General features: G+C 34.3%; 1 protein-coding gene and 1 long non-coding RNA gene across 3 annotated transcripts in view; one reads left to right on the top strand and one right to left on the bottom strand.

Moving 5' to 3' along the window:
• LOC136025095 (superkiller complex protein 2-like) overlaps positions 1-5,951 on the top strand; it is a 71,857-nt gene extending 65,906 nt beyond the window's left edge. For both annotated transcript variants that reach the window (XM_065700818.1, XM_065700819.1), the window contains 2 exons: positions 2,870-3,010; positions 5,646-5,951. In XM_065700818.1, the coding sequence (XP_065556890.1) occupies positions 2,870-3,010; positions 5,646-5,846 (342 nt within the window). In that variant the 3' untranslated portion in view covers positions 5,847-5,951. The remainder of the gene's footprint in view (positions 1-2,869; positions 3,011-5,645) is intronic.
• LOC136025097 (uncharacterized) lies at positions 5,587-19,230 on the bottom strand. The gene is made up of 2 exons (XR_010617013.1): positions 19,004-19,230; positions 5,587-5,796 (listed from the first exon to the last, which is right to left on the bottom strand). It is a non-coding gene; the product is annotated as an uncharacterized LOC136025097 (long non-coding RNA).
• Between the last annotated feature and the right edge of the window lie 2,896 nt (positions 19,231-22,126).

Genomic DNA, 22,126 nt, shown 5'->3' with positions numbered 1-22,126 from the left:
TTTTCCTGAAATACACTATGATCACTGCAAAAATATGGTCGTGTTTAAAATAGCTGCAATTTACGAAAATGAATTTTTAAATTTGCCACCGAAAAAATACCAAGAAATTATTAACCGGCATAAGCATTCATGAAAACTTCATATATAATGGATAAAAAATGTCACCATTTTTTCCAAGTTCAAGACAGTGACCTTTTTTTCTAAGCTTGTAAACAAAGAAAGGTCTTGTAACATTTGCTCAGCAGAGTCAAATGCCAAAACTTCACACAAGCAATGCTGGAATATATTTTGGCATTACTAAGATTTTTTTTTTTTTTTTTGAAAAAGCATTAATAAGAAATATCAAACCAAGCATGTGTTCTCTAAAAAATATAGAGAACTCAGTATGCAAACTTTTAGTTTTTTCCTATTGATATAAATCCATTCAATAATACCATTAAATATAGATGCCTATCTAGTTCTTAAAAATCAATAAAAAGTATTTTTGAAATTCAAATAAATAGCGAAGTCAAAACTTGAAATGGTTTTATTTAACAATCTCGTTTTTATCTTTGTACAAAAAATGTTATTGTTTGAAGCTAATTCAACTAAACTGTTGTACCCCTAATTCCACACTCTTTACGCATAAGTTCAATTTTTTCTAAGTGTTTTAATAGAAAATTACTTCTTTCTGTTTAAACTAAAATTTTTATAACAAGAGGCAGTTGTACCCTCCTCAACACCCATATTGCCCTTAATTACTAAATGCATCCGTCGAAATAAAGGGAGCATGAAGTAGATCCCCTCCTCCCACCTCCATACCTGATATACCTCTCATGTAAAGTCTGAGGGTATATGTGCTTAATTGCACTTTCCACGAGATTCACGCACTGCACCTGCCCCCCCCCCTCAAAAAAAAATTTTTATCCACCAACCCAGTCCCTAATAATTATTTATGTAAGACCAAGCAATATTTGAATAACTTGGTCTTTTTTTCTATAGAAATTGTTTATTGCGTCGTAAACCTTTTCAGTGATAGTTAAAATTAATTTATGTCCTTCAAATAGAAGACACCATCTAACGTGCATTATACCCATAGGGCCATAGTGCATAATTGTAAACATGGCAGTATATTTGTCTAGGCTAATGTGAATATAACCTTTCTGACAAACATTTGTTGATTTTTAGACTATTTATAAAAGAAAATACTTGAAATCATAACACGATAGACATTTTTATCGAAACATCCTCGCAAGCATTGATTATATGAAAATATTAAGTTTTTTCAAATGAAAGAAAACAGGTACATTAAATGTCAAAAAGAAAAGAAATTATTCTTTATATAGTAAAGGCTCTCGCTTCTTAGACCACCCTCTCTTTGTACTGAAGTTTATTTGTCTAGGGCATTATTAATATCCATTGTGTTTTGAAGCTTTACTGTAAAGCTTCACAATACTATGTATTGGAGGGCGGTAATCCCCCTCATATATAGGATAATTTCTGTTCTGCTCAAGGTTTGACTTTGCGGTTTGCTGGAATTTGAAAACATATTTGTTTTATTTGATTTCTGTCTTTTTTAATGTATCTATTACAAGCTTATCCAAAATCACACATGTTCTTTTCCAATAAAGCCGAAATTATTTAGAATATTTCAATCTGTTTTTTTTTTTTTTGTAAATAAGCTAATGCAAAGAAATATCCATAGAAGAAAAATCCCGATAATCAATTAAAACATGAAAGATCTGAAACGTGAAAGATCTGATCAAAGTGGGCAACCCTTAGCCACGCCACCCCGCTCTTTGAACGGCACTTATCATAGCCTAAAATTGAATTATTCTGGAATTATTTTGGAATTATTTTTTGAATTATCTGGAAGAAGAGTGAAATATAATGTAGTTATATCTTTTCAAACAATGTGTAAATTGATTACAGAATCCGGAGTAGGTTTCTCATAAATAGAGCTAGGTGAGACAGTCAGCAATTTTTAAGAGAAGAAGCACAAGTAAAAATATGGTAATAAGTGCTGTTAAAAATATGGTTGTACCTATGCCATCTAGTGCAAGTATACAACTGGGTAAAATATTGATGGAATTCTCTATACTGTGATTGCGTCGACAAACATTAATTGCATTCTAGAATCGTCAAGTACTTTGCTATTCTTAATTTATGACTACTTTCGAAACGTTGCGACCTAAGCAGTAAAATCCTAGAATCATGGACAATAAAAGTCCTTATATCCTTTACAAAAGATTTGAACTCAAGCAAATACCCTATTTTGGTCTACATTTTGAGTAAACGGAATTCTTAAGCTGATTTGTCGAAGATGACACCGGGAACGATGCTCAAAATTTTCCTGAGGGTCAGTATCAGTTAAGGTTTAATGACTTTTTGTGGTCATGGTTTTTTGACAGTTTGTTTAACACAATTTTTTGACACACGGGCAAGCTTAAGTGATGTCAAAATAAAATATTTCTTTTATGAGAAAGTCAACCTATCGTTTTTTCTCGCTAACATTTAAGCATTAAATGTTAACTTCATTTTTGCATCCACCTCAGTGACCCAACAAGGTGCGAGCTAGGTATGGCAACCCTTACCTTGCTTTCAATAACAGGATTAAGATTGGAAAACAGGATAAGATTGAGATCGGCTAGAAGGCCAAGATACGTGTCCTTGAAAAGCTCCTTGAAATTTTACAGCTTCAACTATGTTATTCTGATCTTGTCTGATCTTCTTTTTTTGTAGAACCCCTGACAAACTTTTCTTTTCTCATTTTTTCTTTGATATTACTTTTTCTGTTCTTGTACGACTTTTAAGAAGAACTTTTAACATTCATCAAGATTTTCTGTTTTCTTCGATTTCTTTTTTCTTACTTCCTATCGCTCTTTCCCAGAATATTGCCAGTGTTCAAAAGATAGCAAGATTGATTGGACAAACTCAACAGGAATGTGGTTTAAAAGAAGCAATTGGAGATTATGTTGATCAATTTCAGTTTGGCTTAGTTGAAGTCGTTCACAAGTGGGCCATGGGTGTGGTAAGCTAATTCTTCCCTTTTTGTGTTGATCAAATTGAAAAAAAAAATCTCAACGGAAGTTCAAAAGTGATATTAAAACGTAATAAAACGAGTGTCAACTAACTCGTAAAAGAATTCAAACTTAAAGCAAACTTAAATTCTGTGAATGAATGAATGAAATCTGAAACAGATATCGCCACAGAGGCGAGTGGGGCTAGATTTACTGAAAACGACATGTGATTTGAACAGTTTTTTATCTTTATCATAACATTTTGTTATCCAAATATTGGTAGAATTTAAAAGATCGGTTTGATTTAAAAGTTAGATTTACTGAAAACGAGATGTGGTTTAAACAGTTTTTTCGTTTATCATAACATTAAAAAAAAACGAACACTAGTCGAACTAAAAAAAAATAAGTGGACATAAATGTGTTCGTGTCACTCCGTTTACTTTTACGTTTGCAATACGAAACTAGTTCCCATGAATGTTCTCTACTTTTAAATCTTGCTTTTAGAAGTGTTGGAAATCAAAGACTCAAAAAACCTTATCACTTCGGAATAAATATCTTTAGTTTTCAAGAAACTATAAGTAGTACCCTAGGCTTTTGAAAAGTGGGTAGTTTGAAGGGTCGTGATCCAACTTATGAGTTTTGGTGAGTTTTTTATTTTAAGTTCACCTTTATTATTCATCGTAATTTTTTGTTTTTTTTAGATTTAATCTCCTCATTCTTTGTGATAAATGTTTTTTTAAAGTTTGGATTCCTTCATGAATTAATACTAGTGTTCCTGAAGTCTCGATAATGTTTATTCTCCTATGCTATGAAAACAGACTCAACTGTCTTGCCAGTAATGTCAGAAAACTATATTTTTATTTTACAAAGTAATGATTGAAAAATAATCAAAAATCTGCCGGGCTAGTTCTTCGAATCTCGTTGAGAAATTAAAATAAAACCGAAGTGGAATTACGTGGAAATGTTTATAAAAGATCTGGAGGAGGAGAAATGACAAATTTTGATTCCAAGAAACAAGAAATCTAAGAAATACTTTAGGAACAAATTGACTGAGCTTTTAAAATTTATTCCTTGATGATAGTTTTGTGTTTTATTCCTTCGTATCTTGTAGAGCTTAAATAAGAGTTATAGATTTATCCTCAAATTATAGCTTAGGTGCTTTTTTTAAGTTTTAATGTTGGTCTTTGTGTTTTAAAAAAAAAAATTATCGAATTTCTGCTCGTTTCCTTTTTTCTTTTTTTACTACATAAGGGTTTAGTGCTTTCTTTGCAGAAAGCACTGAAAAAAAATTTCACGTTGTACTTTAATTTATATTTTTATTCAATCGTTTGCAACGATTTACTAACAAACTCATTTGTAATGGTTTTATCATTTTCTAAACCCTCCTTGAAAGAGATCAAAGGAGGTGCATTATGTCTTTCGATGCAAACTTTAAGGAGGGAGTCTATAGCACCACTTTGGGCCCTTCAATTATTTTTTGTTAATACATATAGCTTTAAGCACAACTCTTGTCACTTTACGAAATAACTTCGCCTAGGGCAAAACAAATCACAAAAATTAGATACAAAGACCTCAGACAGAAAAGAGTAAAATAGATATTTGGAAAAAAAAGAAAAAAAAAATCAATTAATGTATTTGGACAGCCTACCAGGTAGCAAACTCATTTTTATAGAATGTATGTTGACAACTCTGAGCTTGAATGCTTGAATAGTAGTTGCTTCCTCTGCTTCTGATGGCAGGCTATAAGTATTAATTAATTATACACACCATATGCGAAAATTAAGGGAAGGAAATTGGTGCCTAGAGATATTTTTTGAGTAAGGAAGGTATTACTACTGTAATACTACTGAAGTATTACTACTGAAATACGTCAGTATCACTACTGATAATACTACTGAAATACATCAGTATTACTACTAATGACGGTCACTTAATATGTGGCCGAAATATCTATTATATTTTTGTGAAATTTATCACTGTCTATTAAAAGGATTTATACCTATTTGAACTTTTATTTATCGTTAAGAAAGGCAGTGTGGTCGGCAATGTGGTCGGCAATAATCTGGAAAAATAGGGAATAATTAATCTTGTAATTCAAAAGCTCGGAAATCATAGGATACAGACTGTGGCGAAAATAAGAAATTGTGAGTAGTGTAGGTTAAATGCAATGCATTGTCTTGGGACTCTCACACTGTAATTGTATGTCGTATGCTAGTATTTATAATTAGCAACCTCGAAAATTCAAACACCATCAAATATTAACTTCAGTGACAACCAAATACCAAAAGTAATGTCTTTTGGTTTGGGAAGCTCGCCTGGCCACATAATGTTATTCCTAGAATAATCGTTGAACGGTCACGTGCGGGAAACTGGAACAACACATCTTTATAAAGTGGATGTGATAGTAGAGAGTTTGGGCCCTCCAACCCTTCTACTAAATTGTCTAAATAATTCGTTAACGATCGTATTTCAGAAGATATGTAACATGATCAAACTTTTGACTTGTTGACTGCTTCATATTCCAAGATTGAAACTACTAAATGTGACATAGATAGTAATTTACTGTACGGCTGAGTAAAGTACTTAACTTTTTGCGATTTGTTTACATAAACCACAATCATATATGTTAGGCATTTATCTTTTTAGCCATTTTGTGCAATCACTGAACTGACTGATGTCCAAGAGGGCACTATAGTGCGAACGATACAGCGGCTAGATGAAACAATACGGTATGTTCGTGATGCGGCGCGCATCGTTGGCGATCCAATTCTTCAAAGCAAGATGGAAGCTGCTTCAACTAAAATAAAAAGGGATATTGTTTTTCAAGCCAGCCTTTATTTACAGTGACAAAGCGAACTCTCTTTTTCTTTCATTCGATCTTGCACTTTATTATGATTTTTGTATCTTGCAAATCACTCAAAACTACAACATTCTTTCTTTTAAGATGATAAACTGCGTTGCGAAATATTCTTTTATAGAAAACACGTAAAGAGCCCTAAAAACCTCTAGTAGCCCATTAAATATAATTAAGTCAGCGAACCTGGTCTAAAGCAATCAAAAATGATAAAATTTATCATTTAAATGTTTTTAATGCTTAAGGAGGAACAATAGGGAAATGCTCCTTCCATCCAAGACCATGTTCAAACTGAAATATTGTTTTATTGCTAAAAATAGAAAAGTTTAGATTGTTTAATAAGGTAAAGGTTGTTATTTCATTCTTATTACTCATCGCTCCCACTGTCCTTTGTTTGAAAAGAAGCTTAAAAATTTAGTTTAACTGACTTTAGTTCTAGGTCCAAAATATAATCTAGCTCGCATACTTTTGGAAATATCCGCTTATCTTTGACATTTCAGTGCTATAGAGAATAAGGGGCGAAGCTCCAGCATTTCTATTGAGGGAGAGCAAGAGGGGTCCACATCTGGAGAGTCAAGGGGTGTGGACTATGTGATAATTTTTTCTTCAAATTATAGGAGAGGGCAACGGCTCTCCAATTATAGGAGAGGGCAAACAAAGCATAATATTTTGAGTGTAGAACCGCATATGGAATTGTCTGGCATAAATTCTCTCCCATCTCAGATCAACAAAGGTGCAGTTATAAAAAATAAATATATTTCATGAGAAATTAAACAAAGCGTAATATTTTGAGTGAAGAACCGAATATGGAATTGTCTCGCATGAATTTTCTCCCATATCACTTGAACGAAAGTGCAGCTCTCAAAAATAAATATATTTCATGGGAAATTAAACAAAGCATAATATTTTGAGTGAAGGACCGCATATGGAGTTGTCTCGCATGAATTCTCTCCCATCTCAATTCAACAAAGGTGCAGCTCTAAAAAATAAATACACTTCATGAGAAATTAAACAAAACGTTATATTTTGAGTGAAGAACCGTTTATGGAATTGTCTCGCATGAATTATCTCCCATCTCAATTCAACAAAGGTGCAGCTCTAAAAAATAAATATATTTCATGGGGAATTAAACAAAGCATAATATTTTGAGTGTAGAACCGCATATGGAATTGTCTCGCATGAATTCTCTACCATCTCAGATCAACAAAGGTGCGGCTCTAAAAATTAAATATATTTCATGAGAAATTAAACAAAGCATAATATTTTGAGTGTAGAACCGCATATGGAATGGTCTAGCATGAATTCTCTCCCATCTCAATTCAGCAAAGGTGCAGTTCTAAAAATTAAATATGTTTCATGAGAAATTAAACAAAACGTTATATTTTGAGTGAAGAACCGTTTATGGAATTGTCTCGCATGAATTATCTCCCATCTCAATTCAACAAAGGTGCAGCTCTAAAAAATAAATATATTTCATGGGGAATTAAACAAAGCATAATATTTTGAGTGTAGAACCGCATATGGAATTGTCTCGCATGAATTCTCTACCATCTCAGATCAACAAAGGTGCGGCTCTAAAAATTAAATATATTTCATGAGAAATTAAACAAAGCATAATATTTTGAGTGTAGAACCGCATATGGAATGGTCTAGCATGAATTCTCTCCCATCTCAATTCAGCAAAGGTGCAGTTCTAAAAATTAAATATGTTTCATGAGAAATTAAACAAAGCGTAATATTTTGAGTGAAGAACCGCATATGGAATTGTCTCGCATGAATTTTCTCGCATCTCAATTCAACAAAGGTGCACCTCTAAAAAATAAAAATTATTCATGGGAAATTCAACAAAGCATAATATTTCGAGTGAAGGACCGCGTATGGAGTTGTCTCGCATGAATTCTCTCCCATCTCAATTCAACAAAGTTGCAGCTCTAAAAAATAAATATATTTCATGAGAAATTAAACAAAACTTAATATTTTGAGTGAAGAACCGCATATAGAATCGTATCGCATGAATTCTCTCCCATCTCAATTCAACAAAGGTGCAGCTCAAAAAATAAATATATTTCATGAGAAATTAAACAAAGCATAATATTTTTGGTGAAGGACCGCATATGGAATTGTCTCGCATGAATTATCTCCCCTCTCAATTCAACAAACGTGCAGCTCTAAAAAATAAATATTTTTCATGGGAAATTAAACAAAGCATAATATTTTGAGTATAGAACCGCATATGGAATTGTCTCGCATGAATTCTCTCCCATCTCAATTCAACAAAGGTGCAGCTCTAAAAAATAAATTTATTTCATGTGAAATTAAACAAAGCGTAATATTTTGAGTGAAGAACCGCATATGGAATTGTCGCGCATGAATTCTTTCCCATCTCGGTTCAACAAAGGTGCAGCTCTAAAAAAAAAATATGTTTCATGGGAATTTAAACAAAGCATAATATTTTGAGTTAAGAGCCGCATATAGAATCGTCTCGCATGAATGCTCTCCCATCTCAATTCAACAAAGGTGCAGCTCTAAAAAATAAATATATTTCATGGGAAATTAAACAAAGCATAATATTTTGAGTGAAGAAACGCATATGGAACTGTCTCGCATGAATTCTCTACCATCTCAGATCAACAAAGGTGCGGTTCTAAAAAATAAATATATTTCATGAGAAATTAAACAAAGCATAATATTTTGAGTGTAGAACCACATATGGAATTGTCTTGCATGAATTCTCTCCCATCTCAATTCAGCAAAGGTGCAGTTCTAAAAATTAAATATGTTTCATGAGAAATTAAACAAAGCGTAATATTTTGAGTGAAGAACCGCATATGGAATTGTCTCGCATGAATTTTCTCGCATCTCAATTCAACAAAGGTGCATCTCTAAAAAATAAAAATTATTCATGGGAAATTCAACAAAGCATAATATTTTGAGTGAAGAACCGCGTATGGAGTTGTCTCGCATGAAATTCTCTCCCATCTCAATTCAACAAAGGTGCATCTCTAAAAAATAAATATATTTCATGAGAAATTAAACAAAACGTAATATTTTGAGTGAAGAACCGCATATAGAATCGTCTCGCATGAATTCTCTCCCATCTCAATTCAACAAAGGTGCAGCTCAAAAAATAAATATATTTCATGAGAAATTAAACAAAGCATAATATTTTTGGTGAAGGACCGCATATGGAATTGTCTCGCATGAATTATCTCCCATCTCAATTCAACAAAGGTGCAGCTCAAAAAATAAATATATTTCATGAGAAATTAAACAAAGCATAATATTTTTAGTGAAGGACCGCATATGGAATTGTCTCGCATGAATTATCTCCCATCTCAATTCAACAAACGTGCAGCTCTAAAAAATAAATATTTTTCATGGGAAATTAAACAAAGCGTAATATTTTGAGTGTAGAACCGCATATGGAATTGTCTCGCATGAATTCTCTCCCATCTCAATTCAACAAAGGTGCAGCTCTAAAAAATAAATATATTTCATGAGAAATTAAACAAAGCGTAATATTTTGAGTGAATAACCGCATATGGAATTGTCTCGCATGAATTCTTTCCCATCTCGGTTCAACAAAGGTGCAGCTCTAAAAAATAAATATATTTCATGGGAATTTAAACAAAGCATAATATTTTGAGTTAAGAGCCGCATATAGAATCGTCTCGCATGAATTCTCTCCCATCTCAATTCAACAAAGGTGCAGCTCTAAAAAATAAATATATTTCATGGGAAATTAAACAAAGCATAATATTTTGAGTGAAGAAACGCATATGGAATTGTCTCGCATGAATTCTTTCCCTTCTCGGTTCAACAAAGGTGCAGCTCTAAAAAATAAATATATTTCATGGGAATTTAAACAAAGCATACTATTTTGTGTTAAGAGCCGCATAGCATATAGAATCGTCTCGCATGAATTCTCTCCCATCTCAATTCAACAAAAGGTGCAGCTCTAAAAATTAAATATATTTCGTGGGAAATTAAACAAAGCATAATATTTTGAGTGAAGAACCGCATACGGAATCGTCTCGCACGAATTATTCCCATTTCGGTTCAACAAAGGTGCAGCTCTACAAAAAGGTTATGCATAATTTACAGATTACTCCGTGTATGACAGGGACTGTTCCCTTCTCAACGCCCCGCTCTTTACGCTAAAAGTACAATTGAGAGAAAGACTCTTTCTGTTAATTCTACTTTTTTAAACAGTAAAAAACTTTAGCGTAATGAGCGGGGCGTTGAGAAGGGAACAGCTCCTTTCATACACGGAGTAGTTTCTGTTCGTTTTAAATTTTAATGTCACTCCTTACTTTCAGTTAAAAAGTTTTGTCCCAATTCTTTAAGAATTACCCCTTAATCAGAAAGGCCGTAGAATAAATAGTTGAAATTACTAAAATTACTTTAGCATAAAGAGCGAGGTATTTAAGAGGAGAAGAACCCCTCATATGCGCAATAACCTCTGTTCGTTTTAAGTTTTAATGCTACTCCTTACTTTCAGTTGAAAAAACTTTTTCATGCTTATTTTTCCATGTTTTTTTATAGTAATGCTAGAAAATACTGCGCCCTTTCCATTGAATTTCTCTTCCCCCATGACATATTCCTCCAAGGAAAGATCATCCCAAATAGCCCCCTCCCCTCAACCCCCCCCCCCCCCCGAAACCAAAAATCCACCTGAAAACGTATGTACACTTCTCAATAGCCATTACTGTATGTAAACACTTGTCAAAGTTTGTAACTTGCAGCCCCTCCCCCATGGAATGTGGGGGAGTAAGTCATCCCTAAAAACATAGTTATTATGGTTTTTGACTATGTTGAACAAAATGGCTATCTCAAAATTTTGACCCGTTGACTTTGGGAAAAAATGAGCTTGGGAGGGGTCCTAGGTGCCCTCCAATTTTTGTGGTCACTTAAAAAGGGCACTAGAGCTTTTCATTTCCATTAGAATGAGCCCTTTTATGACATTCTAGGACCATTTGGTCGATATGATAACCCCTGGGGAAAAAAAATAAATAAATAAAGAAACACGCACCCGTGATCTATCTTCTGGAAAAAAAAGAAATTCCACATTTTTGTGTATAGGAGCTTGAAATTTTTGCATTATGGTTCTCTGATACGGTGAATGCGATGGTGTGATTTTCGTTAAGATTCTATGACTTTTAGGGGGTGTTTCCTTCTATTTTCCGAAATAAGGTAAATTTTCTCAGGCTCGTAACTTTTGATGACAAAGACTAAATTTGATAAAACTTATATATTTAAAATCAGCATTAAAATCCGATTCTTTTGATGTGTCTTTTAGTATCAAAATTGCGTTTACTATAGAGCCGTTTCGCTCCTTACTTGACTACTGTCGCTTCGTTACCACGAACTGTTTGAAATTGTTTGAATGGAATGTACCAGAATACAACAAGAGAATTTAGAATTTTGGTTACCTTGCCAATGACCGAGGCATCAGCCAAAAGAAGCGTTTTGAACTCTGAAATAATTACAATGTTTTTTGATCCGAATCACTCAAGACAAACTATATAAATTGGAAGGAATTTTAATGAATGCACTGAAAGCATAATTGCGTGTAACTAGCAAAATGCCCGCTTAATGGGATTCTGTCACCTCCCCCGGCTTTCTACAGTCTGCACCTTTGCCTTCAGCCCCTGTACCCTTGTTATTTCCTCGTTTAGTCCCCTACGCTTTAGGTCCTGTAATTATTTTAACTCCTCCGGTGTACGTGGCGCAACGTCTCCAGTGCCAGTACTGATGGTATCCCTCGTGGTCTAGCCCACGGTCTCTCGTGAACTACTCTGTCATCAGTATTCTAAATCTAACGGGCTGCCAGGGTCAGTCCTGAAGCCACCAATACGAGGTCCCTGGCACCAACACTGGTTTATCCCTTTCACTGTCACATGATTAGTGTGGGGTTAGGCACTCCGAGCGACCAGTGCCCCCCCCCCCTTTACCGCGAGTGGCCAATCCCCCCACCATTTGGAGTTACTAATCCCTCGCGTCTGGTCTTTTGAGATAACCAAATTCCTGAAAACATTGCTTGCCAGGCTTATTGTGTAGATTGAACAATCCTATGGTTCCAAATGGCCAGTACCATTGTGTAAGGTATCTCAGCTTCCGGTGAAAATACATTATTTGCTAAGTATTTGGTATAAAAGAATCAGAGTTGGCCGACGTTATTATCATTAGATAAAGTGAGATTGATCTTTTTAACATGTTTAATAAAAAGAATTCTGATGAGGATTGCAATAAACAAGAGGCTCGTAATCTATGTGTTTTCGTTGTATGCTTAGTGGACCGGGACTGTTTTTCATGCCGATGATCAAGCGGACAGAGTAACGGAAGCGAACGACGAGCCAGAAGCAAGTAACGATGAAGATTCTCTTCCCCTTGCAATCATAGTGGAATAAGGCATTTGAAGTAAGAGATGTCGAGGCCTTCACCGAGTCCGCAGGGCCCATCGGAATAGAAGCTTTACAAGTTCCAGTTGATTTTTTCCCTGAGCTGTTTGATTTTGATCTAATTGTCCACATCATATTTCAGACGAACTTATATGCTACTCAGAAAGCTGTTTCGTTCACCTAAACTACTCGAATGAAATGAAATTTTTTTAGCAATAAATATTCTTATAGGTGTCAAGACAGTACTATCTTATCGACATTTCTGGTCAAGTCACGAAGAACCCAGAGATAATTTCATCTCTGAGCTGATGAATATAAGCCGTTTCAGCTGACTTCTTGCTCACGTTCATCTCAATGACAATTTGGACTTACCCCTGAAAGAAAGTGACAACTATGACAAGATCAGACCTCTGATTGACAAACTACCTCAATCTATCAAAAGACTTACATGCCTACCAAAGAGCGGGCCATCGACGAAAGTATGGTCAAATTCAAAGGACGCATTGCTTTCAAACAGTAAATGCCTGTAAAGTCCATAAAATGAGGCTACAAGATCTGGGTTAGAGCAGACACGCACGGTTTTGATTGTGATTTTAAGGTCCACACTGGGAAGTTAGCTGGCACTACCGATTTTGGATTTGGAGAACTTGGATCTTACGAAACGATTGGAAAGCAAAAATTATCACATTTATTCGACAATTTCTTTAGTTCAGTAAACCGATGGAAAAAATGAAGAAAAACAAGTTCTACTGTTGTTGTACAGTTCGTGCAAACCTTAAGGGTTTACTCAAAGCCAATAAAGAGCTAAGACGATGTGATTTGGACTGTGCTCTGAGGTCAGATGGAATCTACCGTGTACGCTGGAAGGAAAAACAATGTATACAACTCCTTTCGACGATCCACAAAGGAGGAGAAGTGACACATATCGATAGAAAGGAGAAAGATGGATCTCTTACCCAAGTAACATGCCCAAACGTGGTCGTTGAGTACAACAAGTTTGTGGGTTGTGTTGACAAAGCGGATATGTGGAAGTCTCTCTATGCGATATACAGAAAAAGCAGAAAGTGTTGGCACTGCCTACTGTGGCAATTCATCGACATTACAATGGCCAATGCCTTTGACTTGTTCAAGTTGTCCACTATACCAGACGCTAACAAGATGACTTTGAAGGACTTTAGATGTTACTGGTTTGATTGGAAGTTCTTCGTGCAAGGGTGAGAGAGGTTGGCCATCCAGAAAATCCGAACTTGTTCACAAATTCAAGCCTTATGTTCCTCCAGAAAAGAGATTGGATCAATCAAAGCACTTACCTATTCAGGGTACTTCATGAAGACGTTCTCAATGAAGTACAAAGAAAGATCGGACAAAATGGCAGTGTTCAGTTTGCTCTTTCTATTGTATTGTGCATGAACTACACTAAGAACTGCTTTCGTTCTTTTCACCCGACTTGAGGTTTTTCTGCGCATGTGTCAAAGGGGTCTCTACCAGAGACCACCATATATTTCATTTCACAGTTGGAATATTTTTTTTTGTTCAGAATTAGTCGGTTTCTATGCAGAGGTACATATGAAACGGAAAAAAGTTTGAATTTTCTGACAATTTTGTAATTCGTGCCGGAAGAGATAAGAATGTTTTGGCTTTTATGTTTGCAATGAATATTTTTTTTTTCCATTTTTCAGTTGTATATTTTTGAATCGGGTCATAGGATAATAGGTTGTTAAATTAGTAAAAATTTAAGACTTAAAGCAAGGATTTGTCTTACAACTGACCTTTTTTAGGGAAATATTTGATACTACATGCTAGAAACAAGATTAAATTGAGGAATCTACTCTGAGAAACCTTTCTTTATTTTGAAAATTGATTGGATAATGAGAATGATGACAATTTGGAATGAATTGTACATAAATTTCACAGGTTATTAGCACTTCGTTCTGTCAAATAATTATTTTTGGAAGTGGACCATAAAACAATAGGTTGTTAAATTGGTAAAAAATTCAGACTTAAATCAAGGATTTGTCCTAAAACTGCCCTGTTTTAAGGAAATCCTTGATGTTACATGCTAGAAAGAAGCTTGAATCAAATGAATGTACCCTGAGAAACCATTAACTAAAAGTACTTTTGCATACAATAAACTCAGCTAGTAGATAAAGTCTGGGTGTCTTAGTTGCTGACTGAGTATCAAAAATTTAATAAAAACACTTTTGACTACAATAAACTCAGGTACTTGATGAATTCCGAGTGTTATAGTTACTGAAAGCGCATAAAAAAATTAACAAATGTACTTTTGAGTACAACAAACTAAGCTACTCGGTATAATCTGAAAATTTTTAATTGATATGGAGTATCATAAATTAAAAAAAAGCACTGTTGTATACAGCAAACTCAGCTAGTAGGTAAATTCCGATAATAATAGTTGCTGACTGAGTATCAAAAATTTAATAAAAGCAATTAAAAACAAATTTAAGTTTTTAAACAAATTAAAAAGCAATAAAAGCACTTATGACTACAACAAACTCAGGTACTTGATGAATTCCGAGTGTTTTAGTTACTGAAAGCGCATAAAAAAATTAATAAATGTACTTTTGAGTACAACAAACTCAGCTACTTGGTATAATCTGAAAATTTTAATTGATATGGAGTATCCTACATTAAAAAACAGCAATGTTGAATACAGCAGACACAGCTAGTAGGTAAATTCCGACAATAATAGTTGCTGACTGAGTATCAAAAATTTTATAAAAGCACGTTTGACTACAGTACTCTCAGGTAGTTGAAAAAAACTGAGTGTTTTAGTTGCTTTGAAATTAGTTCTAAGTAAATTTGGTTGATTATAAACAATTGGTTTTGTCAATTGACTATTTTTGGATGTGGACCATCGGACAATACGTTGTTAAGTTGGTGAAAATTTCTTAAATCAAGGATTTCTCCTGCTGCTGCCCTGTTTTAAGGAAATGTTTGATGTTACCTGCTAGAAAGAACCTTGAATTGAGGAATTTACCCTGAGAAACTATTACAAAAAGCACTTTTGCACACAACAAACTCAGCTAGTAGGTAAGTTTCGAGTGTCTTGGCTGCTGACTGAGTATCCAAAATTTAGTATAAGCACACTTTGACCACAATAAATTGAGATAGTTGGTAAAATCCGACTATTTTTGTTGCTAGACGACTACCCAAAGAAATTAATGAAAACACTTTTGACTACAACAAACTGAGCTGTTGTGTTTCTGAGTCTTTCAGTTACCGACAGCGTATCAGGAAATTTAATAAAAACACTTTTGAGTACAACAAACTCAGCTACTTGGTGAATTTCCTGTTTCTTCGTTGCTGACTGAGTATTAAAAAAATAAAACCACTTTGGCATACAACAAACTAAGCTCAGCTTCTGACTACTATATACTCAGGTAGTTTATAAATTCCGAATTATATAGCTTTTATATAACTTCTTGATACTCAGTCACCAGTTAAAAGAATCGGAAACTACCAAGTGGCTGAGTTCGTTGTAGTCAAGAGTGCTTTTATTGATTTTTTTTGGTACTCAGTCAGCAACTAAAACATGATGAATTTCCAAGTGTTTTACTCGTTGGCTGAATACCCAAACAAACTAATAAAATCACTCAGTCAAAAACTAAGATACTCGGAATTTACTTACAAGCTGAGTTTGTTGTATGCAAAAGTGCTTTTATTTAATTGTTTTGATACTCATTCACCAATTAAAAGACTCAGAATTTACCAAGTAGCCGAGTTTGTTGCAGTCGAGATTACCTTTTTTAAGTTTTTGTACTCAGCCAGCGACTAAAACACTCGGAATTTATTATCTATCTGAGTTTCTTATAGTCAAAAAGTGCTTTGATTAAAATTTTGGTACTCAATCAGTAACTCAGACACTCGAAATTTACTAAGTAACTGCGTGTGTTGTACTCCAAATCCCTGTCACTAAATTTTTTTATAAGCTGTCGGTAACTAAAACACTCGGAATTTACCAGCTAGCTGAGATTGTTGTAGTCAAAAGTGATTTTATTAGTTTGTTTGGGTATTCAGCCAACGAGTAAAACACTTGGAAATTCATCATCTATGTTAGTTTTTTTAGTCAAAAAGTGCTTTTATTAAAATTTTGATGCTCGGTCAGCAACTAAGACCCCCAGAATTTACCTATTAGCTGAGTTCGTTGTATGCAAAAGTGCTTTTTTTATTTAATACTCAGTCAGCAACTAAGACACTCGCAATTTACTAAGTAGTTGAGTATGTTGTACTCAAAAGTGCTCTCATTAAATTTTTTTATACGCTGTCGGTAACTAAAACACTCGGAATGTTCCAGCTAGCTGAGTTTGTTGTAATCAGACGTGCTTTTATTAATTTGCTTGGGTACCCAGCCAGCAACTAAGGAACTTGGAACCTATATGCTACCTGAGTTTATTGTACTGAAAAGTGCGTTCATTAAATTTTGATACTCAGTCAACAGCTACGACACTTGGAATTTACTTTGTGTACAAAAGTGTTTTTATTTAATTTTGTACTCAGTCAGCAACTAAGACACTCGGAGTTTACTAAGTAACTGAGTTTGTTGTACTCAAAAGCGCTTTCACTAATTTTTTGATGTGCTTTCGCGGTAACTAAAGCACTCGGAATTTATCATAGAGCTGCGTTTGTTGTAGTCCAAAGTGCTTTTATTAGATTTTCGATACTCAGTCAGTAACTAAGACACTCAGATCTTTAATATTCTAGCTGAGTTTTTTGTATGTAAAAGTGCTTTTATTTAATGGTTTCTCAGGGTACATTCCTTGATTCAAGCTTCATTTTTAGCATATAACATCAAATATTTCCTTAAAACAGGGCAGTTGTTGGACAAACCCTTGATTTAAGTCGGAAAATTCTTACCAATTTCACAACCTATTCTCCTATGTTTCTCTTCTAAGCATAATCCACTTGACAGAATCAATTGATAATAACCGGTCAAATTAACGTACAATTCATTTCAAACTGTCCATATCAGCCTCATTAGCAGCATACCTTGTCCAACTCTAATATGAATATGTTAAAAATTCATTCAACTTTCAAAATCAAGGAAGGTTTCTCAGGTATATTTCGCGATTCAACCTTGTTTCTAGCATGTAACATCAGATTTCCTTAAAACAGGCGAATTGTTAGACAAATGCTCACTTTATGTCTGAAAGTTTTACTAATTTTGTAACCTATTGTCCTATGATCCACGTCAAAAATATACAACTGACAAAATATAAAAAAATATTTATTGCAAATATAAAATCAAAAGATTCTTATGTGCTATTTTTTCAAAGCTTTTTTTACTAATTTCACATACTAATTCAAGTCATTGCCTTTAATATGTTTTATAGTTACACTTAAAGTGTCTTGCAGTCTATTTATATCTGTAATCATAAGTTATAGTTGTTGAAGATTGTTGTTAATGTAAGTGTAAGATTCACGTGTCGAAGAGGAAAAGACAGACTCTTCTGTGTGTAGGAAGGAAGGTACACCATATTCTAACCAACTGTCGGAGGAGCCTCTTTTTGGCTAGGAGTTTCTTGAAATATAGATTAAATCACGATTTGCTTTTTTTATGTGTCTGTTTGTATGTCTGTAAGCCTATGAGTCTCAATGTCTATATGTCTGTATGCATGTGGGTCTGTGTGTCTGTTTGTGTGTATAGAGGACCACGCGGGCAGTCGCATAGAAAAAAATGCAAAGAATATATTCACTTAGATTATGTAATAATAACCGTCAAATATGTATTTAGTGTGCAAACGACTTCACTAGAGGATGATTTCATGGGATGCTCCTGACGTTCAAAGTACTTTTTAAATGATTGATAAGATTTTGATAAAATCATGCACGATTTTACTATCGTTAAATATACCAAAAAATGTCAACTGAGTTTTTCGTTATAAGTATGTTCAGTGTAATTTAAAGGCATGAAAAAAGTAGAAAAGATTACCATGCTCAAAAAGAAAAAAGTTTCAGAATCAACAATGAATAAGATTCGTCTCTAAGGCTAAGCTCTTAAACCATTCAAAACCAGTATTTATGCGCTTTTTATTTTTGATACTGCTCTTTACCGTTCCCTGAAGGTCCAGATTTAAAAATATGCCATGGATTGGGTTCCAGAGTTCAAGAATAACTATTAGGGAGGTTTTTTTTAAACTAATGATTATATATGGTATACTAACACATAAAATTCGGTATTTTTTCTTTTAAAATATTGCTCTTTACTGTCCTCTGATGTCCAGGTCAAAATATTCCATGGGTTGAATTCAATAGTTCAAGAATGTTTAGTAGTGAGGGGTGCTATTTTCTAAGTAATATTATATATTGTATAAAAAAAATATACAATGTGGTAAATGCTCTTTTTTAGTTTTAATATTGTTTTTTATCGTCTCCTGAAAGTCCAGGCTCCAAAATATTCCATAAACTGAATTTAATAGCTCAAGAAGGGCTAGTAGGGAGGCTTTTTTTAACTAATTACTAGATATTATATGCAAACACAAACAATTCAGTAAATGCTCTTTTTTAGTTTTAATACTGTTCTTTGCCGTCCCCTGAAGGTCCATGTTCAAAATGGATTGGATTCAATAGTTCAAGAATGGATAGTAAGGGAGGCGTGTTTATTAAGCCAAAGATGATATACATACAATTTGGTAACTAAAGAGATTGTAAATGTCTTTTGATAAACCAAAACTGCGTGAAATTCAATCCCCGTCTACTAAGCATACGACAAAAATGCATATATTTCCAACCTCTTGCTTATCACAATCCTCTTCAAAATTCCTTTTTGAAAAATTCCTTCTGATAGACGAAGCTTATTTTATCCAGTCACATGGGTTAATTCTCATTCTTTTATATCAAATACTTGGCAAACAGTGTATTTTCACCGGAAGCTGAGACTGCTTACGAAATGGTACTGGCCGCTTGGAACCATTGGATTGTTTCATCGAAGCAATAAACTTGGCAAGCAATGTTTCCAGGATGTTCTTATCTGAAAAGACCAAATGTGAGGCATGGGTAACTCCAAATGATGGTGGTACTGGCTGCTCGTGGTAATGAGGGTACTTGCCGCTCGTGGTAAAGGGGAGTACTGACCGCTCAGATTGCCTAATCCTATACTACTGACGCAACGACCTGGGCCAATGGAGCCCCAAAAATTGAAGTAACTTTATTTATAAGGTAAAAGTCAACGGCAAGATTTAGCTAGCCCTTGAGAAGACTAAAATATGTTCTCTTGTTTATTATTGTGTCTCATTATTTGAAATCTAACGGGCTGCCAGGGTCAGTCCTGTAGCCACTAGTAAGAGGTCTCTAGCACCAACGCTGGTAAAAGAGGGTGTAAGAATACATAGCTTAAACAGTAAGATGGTTTCTTTTAAGCAAATTAGACGTAAGAAAACTGATGGAAGTTAAAAATCCTTTGTAATTAAAAAATAATTTTTTTTAAATAATTTTTTTTTTACGAAACACTACGTTTCTCTATAACACTGAAGTAGCTATTAGTTATTAACATCAGGAATTTGGCACATCTATCCAGCTTGCAGCGGTAGCTAGCAACCTGGTAAGAGACGATAACGTCTCATAGTAAAAAACAAAATAGCACATAACTAGAGTAATAATAAGTACGCTTATTAGAACCGTCTTGTTCAGTACCCCTACATAGGAAACTAGTTGTACCTTGGCTTGAATAACAAGGAAAATTTATTGGTTTTAAAATCAAGAAAAGTGGCTAAAATCCCGGTATTCTGAATTGATGGCATCTTTTTTTTTCCGTAGATAGCTTGGCACTGGAACATCGTAGAGAGTTTTTAATAGCTCATTTTAAAGGAAATTGCTACATCTAGAGCCTTTTTATTCGGCCAATTTATTATATGCTGCAAAGATAATATGGGGCTTGAAGCTATACGCTCTTCGCAAGCTGTATATATCAGTTGTAGAAATTACCATTTTATATGCTTCTTCTGTTTAGATAGGACCCTTCAGAAAGAAAAATGTTCAACGATTGCTTACTCCAGCTCAGCGTGTTTCTCTAATAACGATTTCTAAATCTTTTCGTTCGGTACCGCCTCAGGTAATTACATCATTAGTGGGCTTGTTACCTTTACAATATTGGGCTATTCAATTGGTTGTCATGAGGTATTGCAAAAAGGGTCGCCCATCCTTCTGGCCTCCATTCATTTGGAGCCTCCATCCTTCTGGCCTCCATTAGTGAAGCCAACTTTTCCTCTAGTGAAGAATTCTTTCCAACATAGCAATTATACAGATGAATGTATTGCTGAGTTACTTGGTATAGATTTTCTAGATAATAGCCTAAGTTTCCTACTAGATTAAATACTATTGATTTAAAAGATGTTTTTTATAATAAATGGTTCTGTCATTTTGAAAATAATATTAGTATCATCAGCATTATCAGATAGTGACACAGTAAACGCAAATCAAAGAGATAATTCTATTTATCTTGGTCTCCCATACGTTAAAGGGGTTTCAGACCACATTTCCAAAAATCTAAGGAAAAATAATAATAATATCAGAGTTATCTCACTACCGTCCCCTGAAGGTCCTGGTTCGAAATTATCCATGGCGTTTACTGTGTCACTATCTGATAATAATGATGATACTAATATTATTTTGAAAATGACGGAACTATTTATGGTTCTGTCAATTAGCCATGGCTTGATGCCCACAACTATTCGATTTTCATTCAAAATGACCTCATATGACCTATCCTAGGTAAATTTGGTGTAGCAAAAGAAAACAGTTGTGGCTACAGACTTTCGCAATTCTGAAGGTATAGCAATCTAGTTATAACTAATACGGTGTTTAGTCATAAAATGGCCCATAAGTTGGCATGGTAATCACGTGATGGTAAGACAGCAAACCTTATAGATTATGTTATGGTAAACCGAAGACTGGCAGGATCAGTACAAGATACCAGGGTATATAGGAGTGTTTTATTTATGTTAAAAGTAAAGATCACCATCTAGTAGTGTCTAGGGTTAATTTTAAGCTGATATGTCGGAAGGGTAGACTCCAGGATGAGAATTTGATAGAAACTTTCCAGGAACAATTTAATACTAAATTTGAGAATTTAAAATGTGACAATATGGAAGATGGTTGGAATAATTTTAGAAAAACAATTTGTGACGTGGCTGATGGTGTCTTTGGGAAGAAAGTTAAGACTTCAGCTGTTAAGAATATTAGTGAGAAAGCTTTATGTTTAATAGAGAGGAAAAGGGGTTTGTACAAGAATCATCTGAGTGATAGATCTGCCACGGATAAAATTGCTGAGGACCTGGAAGATGCAGCTAGACAGCTTAAAAGTAAAATATTGTTCTGGCATGTTAATAAACAGAGAGGTAGTAGTCATTCCGGACTTGTCCCAGTTAAAGATAAGAACGGGGCTACAATTATTCATAAGGAAAGAGTTAAAGAGAGATGGGCGGAACATTTTGAGAATGTCCAAACCGAGAAACAGTGGCAGGAGAAAGATAAGGGGAATCAAGCAGTTTGTGATACCTTGGAAGTGGTACAAGATTTGTTTTGCGAGGAAGAATTAGAGACAGTACTAAAAGGATTAAAAAATAATAAGACTCCAAGTGCTGATAGTCTGGTAAATGAATTTCTTAAATATGGTGGCTCCGAGATTGAAAATAAGTTATTGAAGGTTATGAATATTCTTTTTGAAAAAGGGGAATTACCTAACGATTTTAGGAAAACCTTAGTTAAACCGCTTTATAAGAAAGGTGATATTGGGTAACGAAAAGTTTGATCAGTTAAAGACGATGGGAGCAGTGAAGATTTTAGAAGTAGAATAGCCAAGGCTCAGGGACTTCTTTCGCAATTAAAAAAAAGTTCGGGAGAATAGGAAGATTAGT

Source organism: Artemia franciscana, chromosome 3 (genome assembly GCF_032884065.1).
Source record: "Artemia franciscana chromosome 3, ASM3288406v1, whole genome shotgun sequence".
In the NCBI taxonomy this organism is placed as follows: domain Eukaryota; kingdom Metazoa; phylum Arthropoda; class Branchiopoda; order Anostraca; family Artemiidae; genus Artemia; species Artemia franciscana.
This window is presented reverse-complemented; position numbering and strand designations above follow the sequence as displayed.